Raw genomic sequence first — 27,088 nt, forward strand, 5'->3', positions numbered from 1 at the left:
GGAGTTCTGTTCCCACCTGGAGCATCACAGTGCTCCACCACTGCTTCCTGCCTCTGCGTCCTCCATGCTTGTGAACATATGTAGTGACCCAAATGTGACAGTGTAAGAATTAACGATTGGGAAGCCAGAGGTTGGAGTTAGGTTTGGGCAATTAATCTGACTGAAGTGCAATGTATTCTTGTGACCAGAAACAAGAGAAACATCTGGTAATTTGTTGGCCCAGTTCCTTTGCCTGTCCAGAGTGAAGTGCTGAGAGGGTTATTCACAGAAATAGTACGCAAATAAATTATAGCAGCTAAGCCTGGAGGATTAGGACATCTTATTCTTTTAAGGTAGGATGAATAAGACCCTTGAGCAAGCACACAAAATTGTCACCCTTCTAACTTCTATTTGTTTATTTTGTGAATAAACCAGATATTTAAATAAAGATTCCCTCCCTTCTCACTTAACCTGCATAATGACTTTGTAGCTGAAATTGTCAGGATTCTCTTGGGCCTAAAGTCACATAATGAGGCAGGTCCTACCAAGGATGAGAGCTCAAACTTGCTATCCAAAACTTGTTCTTTTGACATCATACGACACCAAGACCCAACAGAAATAAAATTTTATATACCCATGATAACCATGAAAGCCCCTTATTTTCCATCTTGTCCAAGTTGAAGGGACATCTTTCCCAATTATGAACCAGTTCTAATCCTGCCTGACAGCTCGTTAGGAGGTTGTACACAATACTGATGGGGCATGGAGTGGTCTCATTGACTCTTCTTCAAATCTCTATCATGTATTCCTGGGAACCCCTTCTTGGGGCATGCCACTGACTCCTCCCTACCTCTCATGGTAAGATTAAGGGCCCCCTCTTTGATGACACCATAAGATCCCTTGCATTAGTGTATGTTGGCCTTACTTCATTATTATAGCTGTCTACTTTATGGGTTTGGATTACTTACCAGATTGCAAATTCCTCAAAGGAAGATATAGATATAATAACTCAATCATTTGTACCTGAAGAAACTAGTAAGGCATCTGCATTCTGTTAGGTATTCAATGAACGGAAGGAATGAGTAAATAGAAATGTTACTACCCCTTTCCCCAATGTCTGACATCTCACTGTAGATTGCAGCTAATTGGCCTGAGTGCCAATAATTTTTCTAGCTCTTCTAGTTCTTATTCTAGAACTCTGACCCTGGGTCTATATCTTCAGCAATGTGGAAGGTTCTTCTTGAAACCAGATTGTCCAAGATATTTCTACCAGTTTGTCTCAGAGTAGCATCACATTTCATCAATTCCTGTGTATGTCCCACATATAAGACTCTTTCAGGGACTCGCAAAGCAGGAGTGTCAGTCACTACCATATTCTAGATCTCTGGCCATTCCTGTTAGGGGGCACCTTGGTAGTGGGCTGAATAGCCCAACAGCCAGTCCTGCTGGTCTAAACTGCCCACAAAATGATCAACTCACATTTATTACCAAACTCCCGGAATGCTCTGGATCAAACATTACCAGGACTGTAGTTAATATGCATAAAGCTCTCTATAGGACTCAAAGTCACATTATGTCAAGGTTCTATTGCTCAAAAAGATAATTCCACATTCAGAAGGAAGAATCTTTGTTTTAGGATAAAGTAGATTTTACCTGAAGGTCCCGCAAGGTTGTCTCATGGGTGTGTGCATCACCCTCTAGAACTGAGTATCCGTCTAGCTTTTCTTGTTCTTGTCCCAGCCACACCTGAAAGGCCTGTAGGTCTCTCTGATACTCTTGGTGCAGACGAACCAGTTTTTCAGATTTGGTAACCACTTCCTGCAATTAGCATTTAGAAGAATTTAGAGAGAAAGCAATGCATTATGATGCATAGTCTCAAAGTGCCCTATGAATCCATTTTTGGAATTTTAGAAAAGCACAATTTTTAAATCATTAGAATTTGAATGCTTTCCTAGAAGAATAAGACTTTAAATTTTATTTGCAAAATAAAGAAACAAATATTTCAGGAATTAAAATGGATTTTAAGATCAGTTTGTTGAATTAACTCCCTGATCTATCATTTTTTTTTGTGAAACATTACACAGAATTTTTGCTTTTCATAAAAATTCACTTTTGTTAATGATGAAAATTGAATATTTTATATTGTGCCTTAGATGAGAATTTGGACTCATTTTGGATTTACTTTTCTAAACTCTGTCAAATAAGGTAGGATATGTTCTTAAAAAGTGTTTTAATTCTCTTCATATGGTCTATTTGAAAAATGATAAATATTATGATTATTTCTTACTTTAAAAAATTCTCATTTTTTGATAGACTGTAGCATTTGTAAGTTTTCATTATAAAGCCAACAAATTTTTGTCAAATTGGTACATTTCTAGAAATTTTTAGTGAATATTATTTCTACTTCAGCAATTTTCATAAATGCTTACAATATTTTGAAAGTTTTTGTTTGGTTTTGCCAGAGATGCATTTAAAATCTTAAAATCCATTTTGTTTCTATTGTTCTATGTGGTCTTACAAGGGTGTCATTACTGAACATCAGTGAGCCTTGAAATAAGCGCAGCTCCAAACACCCCAGTTTGGGTGGATCTCCAGGAGCCTGGTTAGCCATACCTTGGCTCTCTCTTTGATTGTTTGGTATCGTTCCTGCAGATCCTGGAGTTCTAACTGGGTGACATAGTGCTCTGTCATGCCCGCGCCTTTGACTTCAATGGTCTCCAGCAGGCTGCTATGACTCAATATTTCTTCATTTAACAACTAGAGAACATTTAAAATAAATAAATAAAACAGTTACTCCATGTACAACTGTATCAGTGATACTGCTAAACCTAAAATACTTTAAGTATTTTAGTTGACAAGTGACCTCAAGTCACCCATCCACCTATCACTTTACACATCTTAATGATATAGATACACATGTGAATGTACATAAGCATATCTGTCTTTGTGTATATTTCATATCTGCTCCAGATCTTCCTTTAAGATACTATTTTGCAATTGACTACTTTAAATTTCTACTTGGCTATCTCAAACTTAATCTATCCATAAATGGGCTGCTCAATTCTGCCCCATCCCCATTCTGCCCCAGCTCCTGTATAACCAACTTCCCCTTCAATCTCTTTTTCAAACAGTAAAAGCTACCACTTCCTCCCAGATGGCTAATCCAGAAATCTGTAAGTCTTCAGTTGTTCCTGCCTCTCCATCCTTCTATCCATAATGAAGCCCTGTTAGTTCCATCTACCAGGAGATCATGATATTGTCCCCACATCTCCTGTAAGCTCCCTAGCCCAGGCGCCCTCATCCTTCACTGGGACTTTGCAGCTGTCTCCTAGACAGAGTTCCTGCCACCAATTCTTGCCCCAACCTTTGTTCCATACTCCCCACAGATCCCTTTGTGGTAAAATGTTTCAGGATTGAAAAGGAAAACATATTACTCCCCAGCTTAAAATACCAGTTATCTCCCCATCTGTGGCAGGACCGAGTAGAAAACCCTCAGGGTCACCACCATGGAATTACACGTGATCAGGTCCCTGCTGGACCTAATCACCCCGTGGCACCTTTGCCTGCTTCTCTCTGGTCCAGCAGTACACTGCCTTCCTCTGCATCACTGATTGCAGCAGGTCCTTGCTTCTTTCAGGGCCTGTGCCCATTCTACTTAATCTGTCTAGAATTGTCTTTTTCCCCAACTGCCTCCCAGACTAGTTTCTCTTTGCTAAGTCTTTTAGGACTTCGTGTACATTCTGTTTCAGAGAGATGTTCCTGTTTCAGACAATCCCTGTGCCTTCATCTCAAAACATCTACATTAGCCCTTTCCAAATTACTTCCTCTCACATTTCATAGTACTAACTTACTAGTTATTTATGGATTTGTTTACTTATTGCTTGGTGTATACGTTTCTAGTAGAACCCAGCTTTGCCTGTTTTATTCACCTAGAATCCAGCACAATACCTGCCTACAGCAACTTCTCAATAAATACTGATTGAATATATATATAATTTAATTAATTAGCTGATTAATTATTTTAATAGGTAATAAATGTAGATAATTATGAAGCAGAAAATTATGATTATACTAATTTACAGATGCATAAAGAGACCTAGAATATTAAGGGACTTGCATAGGTTACATAAGAACATTTAGTTGTTCAAATGACTTCCACTCATTTGCTTGGCATCTGAAAAAGAGCCAAATGCTTAGGAGGAAACAAAATTAAGCACCTCTAACCACTGAGGGAGAGGGACACAAAATTTACAAAGAGATATGATATAAGTGCTCTGAGAGAATAGAATAATCTGGGCTGGGTTAGGGGTACTGCAGCCAGAACAATTTCTGGACTAATTCAGAAAAGTCAGTGGAGGCTGTTAGGTGCAGAGGCAAAGTGAGGAGGCCTCAAGGAGGGAAGAGATTGCATGAGATTCAGTAAGAGAGGAGAGGGCAGGAGAGGAGGAGAGAAAGATGGCAGAGGAGATAAAACAATCCTTACAGACCTTGGGGGAGACTAATGTTATCTTAGAGGCAAGTGGAAGGGAGGTGAGATGTTCACCTTGATACTAAGATAACAGGAGATGGAGACAAGAAGCAAGGTGAGAAATTAGGGTGTACTGGAGTTTAGGAGAGCGGGATGGATCAGCAGGATTAGTGGTGATGTGACTGAGGAGGAGGAAGGAGGAGCCCGGGAAAATGAGTCAGTATCTTCAGTATGGAACCATCTACAAGAATCAAACTGAGAGTACTGAAGAATTTCAGTGCAGAAGGTAATAAGGTCAGCTTAGGACATGATATTCCAACACACATGCCCTGGAGCAGGGCTGTAGCCACAAATAAAAGGTTTCCCAAAGTTTATGTTTGACTTATCAATGAAATAGTTTAAAGATCATACCCTTAATATTATTTATTTAAAAAATCTTCACATGCAGTCCTGTATTAATATGAAAATGTTATGAAAAAGTGCACATAGGTAGTAATTCAAAAGAACCTGATAAAAGGAAGCATTTTACTTCCTGGTGGTGAACAGTAGAGGATATGAAAAGGTCTTATAAGTGGCTAAATTTTAAATGGTGTGTGTCCCCAAATATAGGTGTACATGATTTTCCTAGCAGAGGAATTTTTTACTAAGAAAATAATGACAAGAAGCCATTAGAAATAATAGTACAAGGCCAAAATATAATTTCTCTGTGTGTGCAGTCCTGGCACGCAGGTAACATTTTTATCTGACTGTGGTATCCTAAAAAAGCCCATAAGAGATCCTTGGCACCTCAAGTCCAGCTCTAACCTTGGCTTTGCCGAGCGCAGTCACCTTCTCCCGCAACTCCGCACACTGCCTTTCCGACTCATTGAGGCTGGCTTCCACACCGTCCATCCAGCTGGAAAACTGCCGGACGTCATCCTGATAGCTTGTCCATTTAGAAAGAGCTCCTTCAAGCTGACTGAAAAGGATTTGAAAGGAAAATATCCTTACTGAGAGTCCTTAGGAGCTGACTTTTGTCACTGTGCCTCTTCCGTCCACTCCAGTCATCACAGGATCCGGAGACCCAGGATAGGGGCAGACTGGCGAGTGGGCAGCTCACCTGGGCTCATCGAATGCAGGTCTAGCTCCCCAGAGAAAAGGCCCCCAGGAAGAGCAGAAACTCTGGGCACAAAGAGAACCAACACTCAACTCTATCAAGTCCAGCAAGACATTCAGAGCAGGAGACAAATGAACTGTACACAAACCCACGAGGCAGGAAAGAAAGAAGGAATAAAAAGCAGAGTAGCCATGTTTCATGAGATTTAAAAGTCATTAAAACACCAGGGGAAAATAGGGTAACAGTCCTTCAAGTAAATACTAACAATTATTTCTCTTGCAGAAAAGTACTTCTTTGTGTCCATACATATGCTATTTACCTAATTCCTTTCATCCTATGAATTCCATTCACCATCTGAGCCTGATTTTCCTGCTGCAAGTTGAATGCCTCTGTGGCAGGTGCTATCAGTGCCTTCTCCTCATCCTCAGACCCCCAGTGCTCTGTTCTGCCAGTCCCTAGCTCTCTCAGCCTTAGGATTTTCTCTCATCCCTGATCCACCCTCAGAGTGAAGGCACTGCAGATGAGGAGTTCCAGGGGACTATCACCCTGGGGCCAGCCCTCCTCCACCCTTTTGACTCATGAGAGTGTGTCTGCAAATGCCTCTGCTCTTGTGCCTTTGGGTGGGATGACTCTGAGGCACATGCTGTGCAACAGTTCCCTGTGTCACCCAGCCAGGTGAGTTCCTGGTGACCCACGTGGCAACCTGTTGGATAATACACCCTTTAATGCCTGCCTCCCTTACTTGGCTTTCTTTCCCACGCCTAGCTAGTATCTCCAGGGGTCATCTCCCTCATAAATACTTAGTTTTAATCAAAGTATTTCTCTAATACAAAGCACTTATTTATTTTTTGATTTTAAACAGCAAACAATAACAGTTAGTTTAGTTAGTTATACTAAAATGTAGTCATAGTACTGTAGTGCAACATAAATGCAAGGTTATACTTGCTAGTTTCTTTTGCTATGAGAAGAGAGAGAGAAGGAAAAAGGGGGAGGGGGAGGGGAAAGACAGAAGGAAGGGAGGGAGGAAAGGAGGGAGGGAGGGAAGAAAGGGCAGGAGCCACAGGACAGCCTGTTATTGAAACATTAAGCTGATCCTTCAGTAAGGCTTGCCAGTGCTTGGGTATAGTTTTACTTACCTTTTACAACGAATGGCTGCAGACAAGAGGGATGCCCACCTCTCCTTCACAGCCTGCAGCTGCTGCTGGATGGCAGGAACACCTTCTGGAGAAGTGTTCTGCAGGACATATTCCCCCCTGGTCACTATCATTTTCATCTGAATCTCTTTTTCCTGTTTCACTGATAGCAGAGCCTGTAGAAACAAATACAGAATCCCCTTGTCATTCGCATGTTAAATATGCAACAGCTTCAAATATTTCAGAGCTCCTGAAAGTGACATATGCAACTATGCCATGGAGGCCCCATGGGAAGTCAGTTGCTGGTGAGTGCCAGGAGCCAGTCAACCAGATACCCGCTGGTCTCAAAGTGGCCTAGGCATGGCAGGTTTTGATTTTTCTCTGAATGATCCCTTCCTTCCACTGATGTTTTATGTTCCTAGTTTTAACCAGGGGAAGGAAGTCTATATTTCAGAAGCATCCATGAATTCTCAAAGGTCACAGGATGCAGAGCTTATAAATGTTGAGATTCTAACACACACTTCTATAGAAATAGATTCTGGGCTCCAAGTTCTTCATAAGCCTTATTCTTTCTCATGTGAGAAGGAAGTTTAAATTCAAAGTTATAAAGTTGGTAGTGTCATCCAAAGGCAAAGCTTCTTCTCTGCTCTTTGTCTGGATTTTCACAACCCTCCCCACCCTAGTCCTGGTTCAGCCTTTCATGGCCCCTGAGTCTGCTACAGCAAGAAGGGACTGCTACCAACTTCTTATGTCACGTTGGCTCTTTCTCTTGCTCATACTTGCCGCCTCCCTGGTGCCATTCTCAAATCTCCATTCAATCACCTTTGCCAGGATAACTCCCTCCATGATTCTTAAAAACTTGGGTAGGAACCTGATTTTCTAAGAAACCTGCTCCACCTCTCAGCTCTCTCTCCCCTTGCATAGTTCCACACCTGAGTGTCCATGACACCCATACACACATCCCCATCTGTTATTGTCCCCTGCATTTCAACCTCAGTCTCAATGAGATTCCTGAGGACAAAGGCCACTTCTTACTCATGTCTGATTTCTTGGTGTCAAGACACAGTGCCAGTCTTCTGCAAGGCGCCCAGGGGATATGAATGAAAGGTATGACTAGGAATGAAGGTAGATTAACTGTTTTCATCACAAATGCTACACAGAACTGATACCTTAGGATAGGAGAAGAGTAGATTAACTGACACAAGCAGGCAAATGTGTTGAATAAGGTGGACAATGTTTTGCCCTCTAAAAAGTTTCATTGAAATATTTTCTTAAAATAAATGGGGTCATGTAATTTTAAACTAGCTTCTTAACTGGATATCAAGCAAGCAGCCACATTAGGTTTTATTTTGTATTTTGTTAAGCATTTTTAGGCAAATACATCTAGGGTCAAATGATCCATGAATGCTTGGGCATAATCATTAGCAAATGGTATCACACCCACAAAATATTCTGAGACTTCTATTAGACACAGTGTGATCTAATCAGACCAGATAGAAGGAAACTTGAGAAATTTTGAGAAAAACAAATTCTGCAAGTCAGAGATCTCTTAAATTGCACACCTCAAGCTTGAGCATCCGGCTGTCCAACACGCTTTTGTCGGATGTTGGGTGACAGTAAGAATCCAGCATGTGAACGGTGTCTGTCATCCAGTCTTGCAACTCTTTAACCCCGAGGGAGAACTGATTGTGCTCTGCAACGATTCTGTCCAGTCTCGACACTTTCTCCTGGGAAAGACAGAGACAGGTTTTCACTCTCCACTCCCCACCCTGCACAGCCCAAACCTTTCTTTAATTGATGGAATTTCCTCCTAATGCCTCGTCATAGTAGTCTTCAGCTTTTGTTTATCACATTTGGCTCAACTGAAACCACCTACTCCTATTGACATACATTGTTTCAGTTTTAAAAAATAATTGCCTGAGATTTCGCAGTATTTCTAAATTACATATATATATATGTGTGTGTGTGTGTGTGTGTGTGTGTGTGTGCGCGCGCATATATATATAACAAAATATATTTTAGTTGATACATAATAATTGCACATATTTACAGAGTGCAGTGTGATATTTTAATACAGCTGAGACTACTCATGTTGTTTTATTTAATTATAGGTCATATCCAACATAGTGTAGACTTTATAAGGCTAGGATATAATTCTTAAAGCAAATACTTACTGCCTGTTAATATCTAAGTAAATACAAATGAATAAAAGTTGTTCATCATTCATTCTAATTTTAGGCATGTACCTGATTCTTGAAAAAATAAAAAAGGGACTTATTCATAGAATAAATATGAGTATAAATGTAGAATATATCAGTGTGACTATCTCAATGATAGAAATATTTGAAAATTGAAGACGTAAATTATGAAGTTAAATTAAATTAGAAATAATGAAAATTGAAGACTTAAATTATCAGACTCAAATTATTTAAGTAAGTTTACTTAATAGTGAGGCCAAGGCAGGCCTGCAGCATACCTGTGAATGGGTTTGCATCATGCTGGTTGACTGCTCTCGATGTGCCCTAGGGGGTCCCATTTACCTTTTTTCTAAGCTAGTTGAAGATATTTAATCAGTTATATAAATCACTGACAATTCTAAACTCTGCTTTAGAAACTAAACTGAAACTCTCAATCCGTATATCTTTGAGTACTATATAATGAATATGTGGAATTTAGGCAAACAAAAAAAGATTATTCCCAACTCATTACATTGAGTCTGATAAAATTTCAACTGCTTTGAGTCCTTTTTTTTTTTTTTTTGCTAATGGAATTTAATTCAAGGTGTTTTGGAACAAAAATTCTGACTTGTGCCTTATGTGTATGTCCTGAGTCTCCAAAATCAAAGCCCTGAAGAACATATCATTTCAGGAATAAAAATGAAGTATTTGGGGCATTCGTGGAGATAGGAATTCTCCTGGGTCTTTGAAACCTCCCTTCATGTTTTCAGAGAACCACACTATGAGGCACAGAACACATGACGCACTTGGATTGCAAGCCTGGGGAGATGGCTCTTGCATGTCTTACTGCTGAGTTGGAGATGCCCTCCTTGGGCGAGTCAGATGGACGCCCTGCACAGCTCCAATCTGCAACACCAACATCGCTAAGGCACTCACACACAGCACACGGCAGGCATTACCTTGGTTAGATTGCTTAGCGCTAGATACTGAGAAGACAGCTGCGACACTCTGTGCATAAAGCTCCTGCTGGCAGCTTGTCCTTCCCACAGCTGCTGAGCTTTCTCTTTCAGCCTGTTGAGCTGAGGCTCGTAGCAGTGAATTTCCTCAAGGACAGACTGAAAAGCACAAGCAAGTTACCATTCAGAGGCTGGGAGAAAGCACACGGCAGATGGACGGATGGAGCTCTGGACCACAGAACATGGAAATAAACACTTTCAAGCGATCGGCATCACCTGAAGGCCTTTGTATCTCCAAGCTACACACAAATGGAGCACCATGGGGGAAGGAAACAAATCAAACCTCAAAGGAAAGGAGGAAAACATACAGTATCTGTCATAAAGAGGGAAGGGACAGACTACATCTCAAGGTGGCATAGTCTAACTCCAAGGTGCCCAGCATGCATCTGAACACAGGCCTGGTGGACAGAGGAAGGGACAAAGATGCTCTCCAAGGCATCAGGTCTCATCACCTGGAGCTTCTGCTGCTCCCTCCTCTTGGCCGGCAGATCGTAGAGGCGGCTGCTGCTTTCCTGGACCAGCTTCTCAGTCTTACTCAGCCAGGTCTGCACAGGTTCTGCGCTTACCTCAAAGTCCTTCATTTGGATCTTTAGATTCTGCAGGGTTTTAGTATCAGGGGCAAAGCAAACAAAAGTCAAGCACCAACTTCTTTATTTGCAATTCAAAGCCTGCTTCCCTCTGGAACCACCCCTACTGCCCATGCATGTTCCCTGCTTCTGGGAGGTTTTGTTCTTTACGTTGATACCAGTATAATTTCTGAACATCCTTTAAGAACTTTCTATTGTTCTCCTGCTTAAAATATATGTTTCTATAACTTTTCTGAGCAAAACCCAAGAGATCACACCACCTTCTCACTTCTAGGCATTTTTTTTTTTATGCCAGTGGTTACAGATTTTTATCACAGACTGGCTACACTGTGATTTTCACCTGCTGCAGGCTGATTGGTCTCCATGCCTAGCTTATGAATCCTGGGAAGGGAGAATCTGTGCCTTGCACTTCCCAGGACACCCCATGGTACCTTGTAGAAGTATAAATCATCTATCTATCTATCTAATCTATCAATCAATCTAGTTTACATGTTTCTTATGTTCTCAGTAAAGTTTATTCTGATTTCAAAAGAGAAAATACCAAATAGTATGGTGTGCTTCTTATTTAAGAATGTTGTGAATACTCATAGACAGTCTGTGAGGAAACTATTAGCCCAAAAGTTAATAGCATGTCATTACAGTTCCATTTCACATTAGCAAAGATGTCTATATCTGCTGTCCATTACTTATAAAGTGCTAAATTGATGTGAATTTTAATGTTGTTTAGACTACTATGTGAACCAATTAAAGAGTTTAAAAGTTAAATCAGCACTTCAGGATAGTTTTGTCCAAAAGCAAGTCTATAAAGTTAGCTGAAACATCTAAGTAGTAAAGACTAACAGAGCCTGTGGAAGAATGCCCTAGGCCCCATCTGTGCCAGCTTGGGATATCTACTGTGAGGGCATACTGGTGTCTCTATACTCACCTCTGAGGGAGATGGGTAGGCTATGGGAATACTTTGGAAAGTTAAGACATTAATAGTTGAATGTCTTACAGGCACACCAAATTTAATGTAAACTAAATTGAATGAATTATTATCCTTTCCATAATCATGTCTCAGTTGATGGCATCATCATCCATGCATTCTAGAAACTGAGGACTCAAACTTAACTTCTTCATATGCCCCTTGTATAATTAACAACCAAATCCTGTTGAGCTTTACCTTGGGGGTGAATTTGCCATCCTATTATTATTTCCTTAATTTGTTCCCTCATTTCTTTTAGCTGGACCATTATGAAAAGCTTTCTTTGGTCTTCCAGCTACTCACTATTCCCCATCTAGTCCATGCTGTGCTCAGTGAGCTAACAAGTTTATCTCTAACTTAAAGACCTGCAGATTGCTGACTCAGCCTTTCTCAACCAGGTTCTAGGAGCAAATTAATTCTCAGTGCCCCAAAACATCCATTTTATGGAATGAATTTATTTTCTTCCTATGCCCTACAATAGGATGTTAGGTTTTATCCTTAGGAAAACTGTCTGGGTTCAGATAAGGAACTCTAGTCAAGAGTCAAGGTCAAACTGCTTAGTACAAAAGATAGTTCACTGTCTGGCCCTAATCTTTGTCTCCTGTTTTATCTCTGTTTTTGCTGTAAAATTTCACATCAGTATCAGACTTCTCAACATCCCCCATTCATTGTTGGCACTCATGACACTTGGACCCTGTGCATTCAATTCCTTCTAGGTGGAATTCATGCCCATGGTGGCAAATTCAAAGAATGCTTGGCCATCGGTATTCTGTTTAAATGTCACCTCTCCGGACACCTTCCTTGACTTCTCTAAATAGTCAGTGGCATCTGTCTATGAGTGACTTCTACCCCTGAACATGCCTATATTAGATTACAAATAGCTCTTTGGGGACTGTTACCCTTCCAAAAAGTAAACTCTCTGAAGCAAGGCAACAGATTGGCCCTCTCAGCCACACAGTGCCTGGCTTATCATAGTCATTATTCCTAATAGGACAGAAGGGAGGGAGGAAGGAAGGCATGGACCAAATCAAAGAGTTACACCCATCATGAAGAGAGGCAGATTAAGGAGACAGGCCCTTCTCCTCCTCTTCCTCTTTTCTCTTGAACAAGGTAATTTTGCAATCACCGTGGATGCTTCAGAGCTCAGGGCACATTACACTAAGGATTCCTACAGGGTTAGCGGTAGAATTTCGGGCACTGCACAATGGCTGCCACACTAGTAATCGAATGAGGCTTGTGATGGAAGAAAGGTAGCTGTTAGCATTGGGTTCCTGCGTTAGGAGAGAATTAAGGAAATACTCACTTTCTCTCCCTGAATAGTAGTTCTCTACAGTTATTTTTCCCTGTCCCACTAATTATGGTCATGATTACATTCAGGATCTATTTTTCCAGGAAGTATTGTTTTAAAAGGGAAAGATGTTCTCTTCTCCATGCCTCTGCGTATTTTCCTTGAGAGAAGAGTTGATATGTTAAATAGATGATCGTAGAAGAACAAAACCTTTGCAGTGTGGCAGTGAGAACCTGTGCTTATAATAAATGGTCTCTGTAGAAAATGAAAGGGCATCAATTTTCTCTCTTTGCACACTTAACCCCTAAAAACCCTATTACCTGATATTTGCATAAGTTACATCCTCTCGTAACTAGCATTTTGTAGCCATAAAGGAATATCTCCCAAACTTGAGTTACTTCAAATGAAACATTCAGTACTGTGCTTAAATGTTCCCTTGTGAATGTGCTTGGGCAAGTTTGTGGTGAGAGGCCCTACCATGCAAGAAGCCACCTCCTTCCTCAGGGTTGCTTACACTTCCAGCACTGAGCTGTCTTAGAGCTATTCAGTTGTCCATCAATATTCAAAGAGCGGTGACTACAATTATTGACGAGGTCCTTGGACTCATTGAAACTATGTTTTAACCAACAACAAACAGGACTGTGTGGTTAGCCATATCATACCTCCAAGGCAGATTCCTTTTGGTGGAGGTTTGAATGAAAGCTCTTCCAATCTTCTTTTGCAGTTTCAACCTTGGCCTGGACACTTTTTGCTTTCTCTTTGGTCAGCAGAGCACTCAGAAATTCTCCCTTTGACAGCATCGTGTTCAGCTTATGCTGCCCGTTTTCACTTTCTGATGAAAACTCCTAGAAAGAAAAGCAAAATATGCTATATTTGAAAATTCTTTGATTTTTTTCCATGTATTTCTTAGTGTGAAGAAATAAACTATTTTCATATGCTAAGTAACCTAGGTCTTCCTTTAATTGTCAAGTTGTAAGGTATTTTATTTATTAATATAAATCCTGGCTTATTCCAAAAAGGTTGTGAGATATCTTATGAACTATGAACTATTAAATAAAAAAAAATAAACGAGAGGAAATGAGGATCAAGAGAAAATAAGAGATGCAAAATGATCTCTGGCTAAGTTTACTTTACAAAATAATGCCCTGTAGTTCTGTGTAATTGGTGGAGCTTGATTTTGACTTTGACTCTGAGCATCCTAGCTTCCAAAACAAGAGTAAACACAACCAGGTACAGGACTGGACTTACAGGACCTGTGCAATACAAACCATCTGCTCCGCAGAAGCACAGCTGTTCCTAGAAAGAAACAGCAGATGAATTTCCCTGGGAATCTTAATGAAGTAAACACTGTTACATGGAGTAAATGGCACCATTATTAGCAATTTATAAAAAGAGAACAGCAGAATAATTTATAGGATTGTCTTTATGAAGGACAAGTCAATGGCATAATGCCAAGAGTAACTCAACAGTGTGGCCACAGCATGTACTTTTCCCATGATGTGGCTGGATCCAAGGAGGGATCTCATCCTAAATAACAAAAACTCTACATTATACAGTAAATAGCCATTGACATTTTCAGGTGAAAATGTTGCATAATATTTTATGCAATGGAAAAGACATGGAAAGCATAAGCTCAAGGTTATTTATTCTAGAAAGAAACATAAGCATGGATGTTCTGTATTGTGGATTTTGATGAAAGAGGCTTGTTATAATTTGGGTGTAGTTTGTCTTCCAAGGATCCTGTATTGGAAGCTTGAACCTTGGTGTGGCAATATTAGTAGGTGAGCCTATTGCAAAGTAGGTCCCTGGGGACAGGCCTTGGGGAAATTCAGTTTCTTCTCTTGGGATCCAGAGTTAGTTCTCAGAAGAAGATTATTCTTAAGGGGCAAGCCTGGCTTCTTCCTAGTCTCTTTGGTTTCCTGTCTGATGATGAGGTCTCTTGTTCTTCCATGTGCTCCTGCCATTGTGGTGCCATTGCCATGAGATCTTCACTTAGAGCTGAGCTGACACCACTGCCATGACCATGAACCTTCAGAACTGTGAGCACAATAAACCTCTTTTATTTAAAAAGTAGGCTACCTCAGGCATATCATTATAGTCATGAAAAATCAACTTATATAGAACCTTACCAGAACGACTGTTTTAATGGAGGTACTACCCCCATCCATGGGACTGGGTCAAAGAAAAGCCTGGCCTCAAAAATTGTACTGAGTTTCTCCAGCACAGGCAAGTTGGTAATTGATGCTTGAAGATTCTACTCCCTAGCTTGGAGAAAAACTGGAAGAATTTTCAATGGGGAAAATTTTCAAAGCAAGAGTTATCTCATTATATTATGAACAAAAAAAAAATAAAAAGTCAAATGTATATGGACAGTACCACTTGAGAGATTGCTTCCAGCAAAGAAACCTCATCTGTGGGCACTTATACATGATTTTCTATGTACATATGCCCTCTCTGGGGGAAAAAAACCACTCCAATTTCATAAGCAATCACTCAAGACTGTTTGTAATCAGAAAAATCAGACATGCAAAAGCATGAAACACAATGTTACTGTGTACAAAAAATGTTGTGGTTGAAGGTGGAGTGTGAGATGGCCCACAAAGTTGAAGTTATTTGAAGGAAGACTAGGAAAAAAAAAAAAAAACCTCCAAACTCAAGCAAAATCCAGCTGTAACTATTGCTGTTTTACACATCAGCTCTGTGACTTCATTAAAACTCTTTGACCCTATTTGTATATTGGAAATAAGAACCATAAGAACCTTACAGTTCCTAATGTGGTTGGAGTGAAAATTGAATGCAAAAATCCACTTGGAATGTACAGGCTCATTGCTCATTGCACACAAGAGCTTTGATTATCTCCTAACCTCTCATTAATACATAAAATAGCATGCATTTATGAATATAAATGGACTAGTTTCTTTTCCCTTGTTTCAAGTCAAGCACTTATTTGAAATTTGATTTTGTTAAGCAAAACTTTCATATGCAAGGCATGTTTCTAATCTAATTAACCATTCTTATTAGAATTAACAGATAAATTCTTACCTGTATTTTCTGAAGACTTGTCGTCACTTCACTAATATTCTGAGGTATATCAAAACATTTGGCAGTAGTGACCTTTGCATTAACCAACCACTGCTGGAAATCCCGGAAGGCTTTTCTAAACCTTTGCTGCAAAATCTGTTCTTTATTCTGGCAGCCCTTGGATGCTTGCAAACAAAGACTGAAAAAATGATTTAAAAATTGAATGAAAAGGAAAAAGATAAAATTGATTAAAATAATATTTGATAGAAATGAGTTCTTAGAATATACATTTATTTCTTTTAGTAATGTATTTTATGCTTAACTAAAATTATTATTGAAATCACACTTAAAATAGCTTCTACTTGGTCTAAGTTTCCTCTTTCTTTCTTCTTTACTTTTTTTTTTCTCTTTTTGAGATGGGGGTCTCACTATGTTGTCCAGGCTGATCTTAAACTCATGAGCTCATTGATCTTCCACCTCAGTTGGAACATAGTAGCTGGGACTACAAGCATGTGCCACCATGCTCAGTTTAGCTCTAACTTTGTATAAAAATATTTTGAAGCTGAGATGGTGATGGTGCCTGTTGTCCCACCTCCTCCTGAGGCTAAGGCAGGAGGATCTCTTGAGAGCCAGGAATTTAAGACCAGCCCAGGCAGCATAGTGAGACATTAGAGAAAATAAAAACAAAATATTCTGAACACCTGGAAGGTTCTTGCTCACCAGTTATATTCTTTAATCAAGCCAGAAACTTTCCCACTGTAAGTACTCAGGTCTCTGGAAAATCGACAAAGTTCATTGAGCTGAGACTTGAGATCCTCAGTTGTGGGCTCTGCTTTTTGTAGAGCATCTAGGATTTCCTAAGAGAGAAAAAAACAAGCATTTAAATTAAGTAATTTCCATATCCTCATATTATGCATGCACACATCATTATTAGTGATTTAAATCATATAAATTATTAGTGAGGAACAAAATAATACAGTAAATTCAGTAAAGAAGTGAGGCCTATTTGTAGGACCTCACCTATATTCTTTTCTAGCCACAAATATATACTTCAGCATCAAATGTAAAATAGTCAAAAGCTTAAGTGGTCAAATGACTCAAATTGAGATAAGAAAAAGAAAAAATATCCTAAATTATTAAAAATGGTTTGGTTAGATCATTAGGGGATGTGTATATTATTTAAAGGTAAAGAAAGATCATTTTGAAGAAAGCAACATTTATTTTAGATTAGCAATGTATGTAGTAATTGATTTCATGGAGTACATACAATTAATTGACATTCAGAATTCTTTATAATCCACAGGTCTATCTAACTAAACTAGCAGTTCATTCATCTCCTAGTTTCATTCTTAAAGTCTATTATGTGTCCAGCATTTTCCTGGATTCTTGGTTACCTTTCCTCCAATAAATAAAGGAAGACTTCATAATTCAATTGATGAGAGAGAGATGTGGATAATCACAGTACTGTATGTACTTAATCCAAAATAAAGTCTCAGGGCTTGATGAGTACAACTCTGAAATCAAAACCATGGTCACCTGGTAATGCAGGACGATTTGCAGTTACAGCATTCCTCTTATAGGACTGTCACAGGAGGAAATGAGCTCATGAGTGTCAAATACTTATCACAATTCCTGGCATACTGATAGATGCCTAATTAGCAAAATTAGTGGGAAAATGATTCCTGGATATTTAGATGAGACTAAGTGGATAGTGGTTATGAAAAATAAAAAGCTAAAATAAGTTAAGGAGGAAGGACCAACAGATGAGTAATGACTCAAATAGTGTTGCTGTTACTCTTATGATCCTCAGAGATATTTATTGAGATGGCCCAGATGATATTTTTATACAAAGATATTTACTGAGATGATTCAGATCTGTAGAGAAATCACATCCCTCATCAACAGACCAAGTCTAGGCTGCAGCCTCATCCTGGTAAAGGGTACCACTGTTTTCCCCCTGCTGTGCATGAGATGTCTAAGGATCATCTTGGCCTTTCCCACGTGTGTGTCCCCTCTCACTCCATGCCAGCGATGCTCTAGTTGCACCTGAGTCCCTTCAATCACTCACTCCTTTTACATCTTCATCACATCATTCTGGAAATTCACAATGTACTACTAATTTCATTCCTGTTCTCTGGTTTCTTTTCCCAGATTTTGTTACCTCTTTGTAAAAGTCTGCATCTTGGGGCTGTTCCCCCACCTTCCTATTTGTCAAGTTGTACTCAGACCTTAGGATTCAGCTCAAGTCCCAGCTCCTCTAGGGATGCTCTGCACTCTTTCCTGCCTCCTGGAATTTCTCATCTGAGGATACACAGCAGCTCATGGGCACTTGTTACAACAAGGGTCCCCATTGATTTTGTACCTATTTGTCTTTTCACCTGAACTGTGGACATGAGCGCAGGGATGGGGTTCTCTTGGTTTTTCCACTCTTTATTTAGCTCAGTGACTGGACCAGAGCTTTTAAAACATTTTTATTTACAAAATTCACAAAAGTAACCAGTTTCTCTGTGAAACTCCAAATGTTCACATTTTATGTAAGGGAGAATATTGTAAGAACTAAAGAAAATTACCACCTAGCAAAAAAAAAAAAAAAAAAAAAGCAAGAACACTGAGATTCAAGTCAGCCACTTATACATTGGGTGACATGTAAAGTGAAAATCTTTGGCTAAAACTTCACATTTAAAAAATGTTCATGCTGGCTGGGGATATAGCTCAGTTGGTAGAGCGCTTGCCTTGTATGCACAAGGCCCTGGGTTCAATCCCTAGCACCACCAAAAAAAAAAAAAAAAAAAAAAAAAAGTCCATGCTTTCATCCTTAATGAAAATTTTCCAGTGGAGCCTCTGATTATATAAATACTGCATCAAGTTATATCTGAGTCAGGTAAATTTCAAGTTGCATTTCCTCTTTGTACAGCTAAAGAAAATTGCTGTTATTTCCAACACTAGCAAACCAATATATTTTTAAATCAATGAGTTTTGCAAACACAATGAACATGATATGTTGCAACACTGTATTATATATTTTACTGATACTTGGTTTTATGTTTTAAAGGATTTCTTGAATACCACTATTTACTTATGTGAAATACTTGAGAAAGTTTGTGATTATTGTCATTGTCAGCAATAACGAGGCCTCACAGCAAAACCATGACACAAGAACCCTAGAAAATCTGTTTTACAAACATCTTCCTACACATTCACCATAATTGAAGTATTATTTCCACTTTTAAGTAAAATGTTATTATTAGAAATAAGATATGAATGTCTGTCAATGTACAATTGACCTCAAAAACATTAGCTCTGGAGCCAAAGGTAGATACAGACCTAAGCAGAGGGCTGTCATCTTTGTTAGTAAAACTGAAAACCCACAATTACTGTTGCATTATCATATGTATTTTTATATCCATCATCTATTTTTCCAGTAATAGTATCAGTGTAATAAATAATAGTAAATGGAACAAGAATGGAAAGAAAAGGACACAAAAAGGAATCAAAACAATATAATTGATATGTTCCTATCAGATCACATGGAGCAATTACAACTTCTTTTTCCTTGTTCTGCTGAATGGATTACTACTATGCTTCATTCTGTTGCACAAATATAAAGGTCAAAAAAGGCATCCAAAAAAAAAAAAAAACCTCCAAAACAAAACCATAACACTTAGAAACATTATAAACAAACTAGAATAAAGAGATGATTATGAAGTTTAATTTCTGGTGAGTCTTACTTGCTTCAACTGCTTGATTTAAAACAAAGACAATGCTTGAAATACGACATGACTTTCTTACTCCTCCAAGCTATTTTGAAATGATTGTAACATAAATAGAAGCAGAGAAGTTTACTTCACTAGACTTCCTTGTAAGGCCAGCCATGATTCAGAGCATTATAAAACTTCGAATATTGAAGAGGCTTTCAAAGTTAAGTCTGAACAGTCACAGAAAAGGAGAGGATTTTGAGTGCTTCCCATTCTTCTCTATTCCTTTCCTGCTTCTCTTTCTCACATTTTAAAAGAGCTGCCATTTGTTTAAAAAAACAAAACAAAACAAAACAAAACAAAACAGGAAGGCAACCAGGAGCCTGACAGAAGAGTGGGGTTAACGTGTGTTAACAGGCTAATTTCAAGTACAGCTGTCAAAACCACACAGAGGAGAGCTAATCAGGGTCAAAACCATTAGTTGTGCTCTAGTAGACTACTAAATGTGTCTTCAAAGCTATAAACTCAATTGTTTAGTTGTTTGCAACGGTTAACTGGCAGGAAAACAGTATGACTCTGTCTATTTATGCCTCTGCCCACAGGCCATTTTTCAGACTGAGTGCCTCATACAGGATTACACGCTCTTACACCATACGCCGGGAAGTAAAATGTCTCCATTTAGTTATAATGTTTTCTACAGGGAACATAGCTTCTTCCCCCTGACATGTTAATTTTTGCCAAAGTTTGATTTTGACTTGGCAATTTTATTTAGATAAATACTTCTTCCAAGTCTGAATATTGCATGGTTTTAGTTAGTGAAAACTTTTCTTTTTAGCAATCCTAAGAGCCAAAAAAATAGAATTCTTTAAATTTTTATTTATTTATTTATTCTTTTAGCATAACCACCAATGAAAAACCAGAAACCAACTTACTTGTCCTTTGTGCCAGGATTCCACTATCTCCTTGTCCGTGTTCTTGCCTTCCAGGAGGGCTAACTGCTCAGCCCAGGTTTTCAGAAGGGCACCGAACTGCTCCAGGGCCTGCTCCAGTTGGGCCACCTGGCCTGAGAACTCCTGCTCCGAAAGGGCCATTTGACTGACCAGGTTCTCCAGGCTGCTCCGTGTTTGGAGCACACTGTCTTCCCACTGCTTCCAGTCGGCGCGCAGGGCCTGCATGTCCGTCTGCATGAGCTCACACCCACTGGCAGCTGTGTTCTGTTTCACTTCAGGGGCCAGCGACTCGACTCTGCTCAGGCGGCCTGCACCAATCTCTCTGGAATCTATCAGCTCCTGTAATGGAATATCGCCATGGAAACCAAGGAGGCTGTGAGTCACTTGGGCTGCAAGTTTTCAAATGTGTGCAGAGGGGAACTCTGTCCTGCTAGGAAGTTTGAGCAAGTGTGCACAAGGAACCAGGATCCACACATGCACCCATTCCCAAGTTATATTAGCAGGGAATTGGCACTGTGAATGCCCAGGCTTGTGGCAGAATAACCCAGGAAGCCGTAACATCCTGAAACACAGGCACCGTGAACTCAGGCATTGTTTAAGTATATGGAAATGTTTTCATGGTGATTTAAATATGGGCCCGTGGTGTACTGCTCCTGCAAATAATTGAATCCATACTTTTGCTAAGCGGACGAACATGTGTGGCAGAACTGTGTTCTGCTCTATTCCATTTCCACCTTCTTCCACAAGTTGGTGGCTTAAATCACATTGCTGTTGTACCAGGAATCAAGCTGACCCACCAGAGAAAAACAATGAGCCTCACTCAACTGCAAATACTTCAGAACCTTCAGCAAACATTTTATAGCAACTAAAATGAAAACTTTACAGACTTGGCTTAATGGAAAGTTTTAAGTGACCTCTAGATTGGGATCATTTATTGCTGTCATTTTCACCTTTAAAAGAATCTTACTAGAAATTTAACTATCTAGATATAGTTTACAGTCTTAATGCATGAATACTCTAAAGTACAATAAGATTCAGATATGCACTGTTAAATAGACAAATAGTGGCATTTCTTTCTGAGAAGAGAGTTTTTTTGACTAGAGTTTTAAAACTAGTATTCATATATATTCAAATATATAAATCATCCAGTATTTATATATTTACATATCTATTGCTAATACCAAGATTTTGTTTCCATTAATAGAAAATTATGACTTCATTCTTGCATTACATAGAAGGCAAAAATAATTATTAGGGACAAAATCTTCAAGGAGAAAATCAATTAGTAATTAACAAATAAAGAAAATTTGCAGTTAAATATTATGCATGCTTCATAAATTGTTAAGCATAAAGCATGTCTTATCTAGTCAGTATAGCATAGTTTGCATTTAATTTAGTTAGCTTGAAATAAATCTATCTTCTCACAATTACATGCAACAGGGCCATATTTCAGCATAGATCATTTGAAAGTGCTTAGTTATGTAATAGTCCAAAGCACAATCACATGAAAGATGATTTTTATACATGTGTAAATGTGTCTTTACAGACAGCATTTAACATATATAATTGGCCTTTCTTGGCGAGAGATTCTAAAACCTATTTCTGTTTATCAGTGTGTATAGTAATTAGTGATTCAATAAAGGAAAATTTAAAATTGCTATGTCTAACACATAAATTTAAAAACTTACAATAATTTGCCTTTGTAAGCAATTTCAAATTTGGAGTTCAGAGAATATCAACTATCAAAAATAGTTTTCCTAAGATATTCTATGGCATTATACCAGTTTTCTTTGGCATGAAAAGTGGGTCATTTCAATATTTGCAAATCACCAATGTGCTCATCCAGATTTTGAATAAGGACACCTTATTATCAAGTCTTTTGGAATGGTTTGTAAGTACATCTTCTTGTCTGGTATTTGGGTCCTTTAAAAGCAGCACCTGCACATACACACATGTGCATTCACGCCTTCATCTGGTACACACTGGGCCTCGGAGTTGCTCTTCTAGGTGGTGACTCCAGGAATGGGCTGGCCATGGCACTCAAGGACAGAGGAGCTGCTTTATTTCCTCTGAGGTCTCTTGAACCGCACACCCACCTACACTGAGGCCCGACCTGACCTTCTGAGGGCCAGTCTCTGACAGGCTTCATTTTCTCCTTCCCAAATCCCAATTGCTTTCTGCCAATTCCTTCTGTATTTCCTCTGTTTTTGGAAGCATTTTTGTAATGCCTTTTTTAAGAGAGAGGGAAAGAGAGCTAGTGAGCCTTTTGCGATCCAAAAGGCAGCCTTTGTCAAAGGGTTATCTTACTTTTTCAAACTAACTTTTCAAAACATTAGTTCATATTTAGTATTTCTTCTTCATACCTGCCATTCACTCCTAAATCACAGGATCTGGTTTCTCACCTTGCCTTGCTGTGGAAATGGCTCTCGGGGTGGATGCCAGAGTCCAGCTGTCCAATCCAGCAGGCTCTCTTCAGCCTTTTTCTCAATGGCAGCCTCTTGCTGCATCTGCAATAGTGATCAGCTCCTCCAATGGGCTCTTGGTGATACCACGGCCCCCTACTTCCCTGCTCATGATTACGTCTCCTCTCCTTTTCTTTCTCCCTTTAAACTTCTTTGGTTCTATGGCCCCTGAAGCCTTGGTAGTACCCAGACTTTGGTTCTGTGGCTACTATTCTCTTTGCCACATACACTGGAGTTGGTTTCACCCACTCTGGGGACTTCAACTCCCAGCTATAGGCTCACAGTTTCCCACACTGTCTTCAGCCCAGCTTCCTGAATATTCATTCTACTGCCTTCTAGGCTTTACTCCCACATGGCAGCTCACATTCCATCTGTACCTCCTTGAATTCCTCTTTTCTCCCCTTCTACAACCAGGCTCCTGTCCATGTACCAATTTGTCCTAGGGTGCAACAGCTCTATTAACTCTAGATAAAGATTTGACCTTCACTCTGACCCTTCCCACCTTTTCACCCCGTAGCCAATTTGTCGAATCACTGGATTTTCTTATTGAATATGCTCTCTGTGTTACGAAGGAAAACAAATGTTTTATATGCATCATCTACTTAGTCCCTAAAACAACTATGTGAGGCAAGTTCCATTTTCTTCTTTTTTTAACCAATTAAGAGATTTGAGGACATTTCTCAAAGTAACTTGTCTAAAGACACAGGTAGAAAATCAGGAGAGGCAGGCTCAGCCCTGGTCTCTGATCCTGAGCCTGCACTACATGAAGCAGCGTGAGTTCTCATCAAGTTGGTTTTGCCAGCCCAGCAGGCTGGCATACGCTTCTTAGACTCTCATAGGATAGCAATAAGAACATTTGCACACAGAAATACACAGAGGTAATGTTACATTTTGCTCACTAGTTTAAAGTCTTTCGAATTATTTCTTAAAAAAATCTCATCTATGTTTAGAATGACTGAGGTGTAAAACAAAAAATACCAACCAAAACCAGGAGACACTTTCAACAAGAGTATCTTATCCACCCAATCCTTATCCCAAGTAGGCTGTCTGCACTCAAGAACCCATGGAACAGTGTGGTATGATATCTGTCCATTTTCTGACCTTAATTTTTGATAACTTTTTCTGGGTGGCTGATGAGTCCCCAGACATGTCTGACCACCGGTGAAGTTCTTCCTTTGCCGAGTGGAGCCAATCGGTGAACTCCTGGACGGCATCCAAGTACATGAGATGGTCTTTCACAATCTCTTCCACTTTCCTCAATTTTTCCTGGCAAACAAACAAACAAACAAAAAAGGCCACTTTAGCTGTAATTGTTATTAAGAACATGAAATTACATAAGATGATAGGCCTGATAGAAGCTTCTTATCTCGGAAGACTTCATTTTTATTCCTAAGTTTTCTCCGAGTTTGCTATCTTAAAAAGAAAACTCTCAAATCCTGAGCTGAACTGCTTTGAGGAAACAACCATTTTCCCTATAAGTTGGTTCTTTTGTAGCTTAGCAACCCACTTAATCAATTACTATAATACTTGTTTTTATTATTGAAGCACTCTCAGATTAGCTTGACAAATAGCATTCTTTAAGTGCATTAGTCCACCAGATCCTCATACAGCCCAGTGATGGGGACACATCACTATCTCCATTGCGCAGGAAAGGTTACTCAAGCTTACAGAAGTTAAGTAGCATGCCCAATGTCACACGTCCAAACAGTGTCAGTCACAATTCAAACTCAGGGTTTTCTGAAACCAGAGTCATATGTCTTAATCATTACCCAGATAAATGTAAAGAAGAATAAATATCTATCTTAATAGTTGTAGTATCAATAAGACAGACTTCCAAAATCAAACAAAATTCTTCGTTAATTTTTATAACATTCACAAATGCACAAAAGAAAAATCACAGATTAAAATAAAGATTCATGTAAAAAATTGAAAAATATTTATAATACACAAAGTAGCCTATATTTTGGAGAACAGAGAAATTCAGTGTTTATTAAGATAAGAAATGAACATAATACTTTTTACAAAACTGATACTTTTTACATAACTGAAGTAAGTAAAATTGCATTTAATGCAACAGTCAAGAGAACAAGAAATATTTATTTATTTATTTATTTATTCATTCATTCATTCATTCAGTTTTTGGTGCTGGGATTGAACCCAGGGACACTTTACAATTGAGCTACATTCCTAGAACTTTTAAGTTTTTTATTTTGAAATAGGGTCTCACTAAGTTGCTTAGGCCTCACTAAATTGCTGGGGGGCTACGTTGCTGAGGCTTGCCTCAAACTTGCAATCCTACTGCTTCAGCCTCCTGGTCTAGGATTACCACTGTGTGGAGCTAAAAAAAAAAACAATTTAAACACTGACTTTACAAAGAACAAAGATGACTCGACTAGCAACACATAGGTCAAAAAATACAGAATAATCCCAAAATCAGAAAGAAAAAAAGACATGGCATTCCCAGGTAAGAAAGGATCCTTTTGTTCTATTAGCTACTAAACACACAAGCCATCACAGAGCAGCCAATTCTCCAGTAATTTAATCCACAGTTATCCTGCACCTGAGCGTGAAGCTGTCTCTTGGCTAACCTCACACTAACCTTGGCCACAGTGGTTATGTCATGGAACTGTGTCTTCAGCTCCTTGTGAGCTGTCTCCTTGAAAGACTCATCCTGTGTCTTCTCGTAGAGCTCTCTGGACTTGGCGGCCAGGTGGAGTAGCGCTCTGGCATGATCTTCTGCCTCCGACACGATGGACTGGAAGTGGTCCAGCAGAGAGAATTTCTCTTTCAGCCCTGGCTGCAGCTGTAAGGGCTGTTCTACTTTTTGATCCATGGATTCCATCCACTGCTCCAACTGGCTTTTCTTCTCTAGATAGTCATTCCATTGGCTAATCACAGACTCCAGAGTGCTGGAATGAATGTCACGTGTCGTAAGAATGAGTTGGCTTGTTAATACTACCCAAACCCAATCACAAAGTCACTATTCCATGTAAACTATTTGATTTAATGCCACTGTAAGTGATGATAATGTCGCTTTTGAGCACAGAGAAAAACCTGCTTTTCTGACCCATCAAACCCAGAGCACAGTTCCTTTAAACCAAGTAAATCTATGCTAAAATTTGAAGAAGCTATAGTCATACACACATCTGGATATTTTTTTAACAACTGCTAATTGTCTTAAATGAACATCTAAATTTACATGTTATGTTGTGAAAACTCGGAGCTGGAACATCAGTTAAATCCTAGGTGGTATGTATCAATTGCTAATATCCTTGGGTTTAGTTTATCTTATTAAAATCAGATAGTAATTGTCTGTTGGTTATATATCAAAACTCAAGGTATTCTTCCTGGGTAAAAAATAGCATTAGATTGATTTTCATTTAGAAACACACACACACACACACACACACACACACACACACAAATAATCAGTGCTTCTATGTTACATGTGTGAAAAAAATGAAGGTTCACTGTACTTATAAGAAATATAGTCACTAATATAATTGCCTGGTACTAGTTCTCCAGAAAATCAAATAAAAGGCTCTCCAGACTGGCATTTAGAAAAGCCCTCCATCAATGAGTTTCACAAACCATTCTCTCACTTTCTCTCTTTTTGTGGTGCTAAGGATGAAATCAGGCCTCATACATATTAAGCAAGTGCTTTACCACCAATGTAAACCCCAGCCCCACAAGCTATTCTAAAGTCATCCTCAGTGACTTCCCCAGCCTCCCTGAATCAACCCTAGGATCACTTGGTAAACTTCCAGCATTTGCTCAAACTGCCGCTATTGCTTCAATAAGAACCTCAGCATATACACCTTCAATTCCAAATCAATGTCACCTTTCCGGAAGCCACCCAGACCTGCATTTTTCTACAGTATCACAGTGTCTTTTGAAACCTCTTAGTAACACAAGCTGACTCTGTTTTCCAGAATGTAGCCTCTGATTTCGGGGACTGCAAAAATTATTTTGTTTTCATTATGTTAATATAATAATTAGAACATTACTTCTCAATACATAGGTGTCAATAATTTCTTGCTGAAAAAGCGGAGTCAAAAATCTAATTTTCCTTCTTGTATTTATCATTTTATTCAAACACCTGCATCTGAAATATATTCACTCACATTCCTATTAAATTTCATGAAGCTAGTCCAATGTCAAGCATTGGGAAGTCTAGATTATGTTCCAGCTGTCTACTATGGACTAAGAAAAACCCAACAGGACCTATATTTTTTTCTTTGCTGAGTAGAAG

At 39.1% G+C, this 27,088-nt stretch overlaps 1 protein-coding gene across 3 annotated transcripts in view; it reads right to left on the reverse strand.

Moving 5' to 3' along the window:
• The window catches only part of SYNE1 (spectrin repeat containing nuclear envelope protein 1), a gene marked incomplete at its 5' end in the record, with an annotated part of 432,633 nt that overhangs the window by 196,062 nt on the left and 209,483 nt on the right, over positions 1 to 27,088 (reverse strand). For all 3 annotated transcript variants that reach the window (XM_081295717.1, XM_081295719.1, XM_081295718.1), the window contains 13 exons: positions 1,633 to 1,797; positions 2,593 to 2,736; positions 5,252 to 5,405; positions 6,680 to 6,852; positions 8,239 to 8,403; positions 9,813 to 9,968; positions 10,322 to 10,465; positions 13,371 to 13,553; positions 15,751 to 15,928; positions 16,450 to 16,586; positions 20,357 to 20,713; positions 23,938 to 24,102; positions 25,436 to 25,745. In XM_081295717.1, the coding sequence (XP_081151843.1) occupies positions 1,633 to 1,797; positions 2,593 to 2,736; positions 5,252 to 5,405; positions 6,680 to 6,852; positions 8,239 to 8,403; positions 9,813 to 9,968; positions 10,322 to 10,465; positions 13,371 to 13,553; positions 15,751 to 15,928; positions 16,450 to 16,586; positions 20,357 to 20,713; positions 23,938 to 24,102; positions 25,436 to 25,745 (2,431 nt within the window). The remainder of the gene's footprint in view (positions 1 to 1,632; positions 1,798 to 2,592; positions 2,737 to 5,251; positions 5,406 to 6,679; positions 6,853 to 8,238; positions 8,404 to 9,812; positions 9,969 to 10,321; positions 10,466 to 13,370; positions 13,554 to 15,750; positions 15,929 to 16,449; positions 16,587 to 20,356; positions 20,714 to 23,937; positions 24,103 to 25,435; positions 25,746 to 27,088) is intronic.

Source organism: Spermophilus citellus, assembly GCF_964194105.1.
Source record: "Spermophilus citellus genome assembly, chromosome: 5".
In the NCBI taxonomy this organism is placed as follows: Eukaryota; Metazoa; Chordata; class Mammalia; order Rodentia; family Sciuridae; genus Spermophilus; species Spermophilus citellus.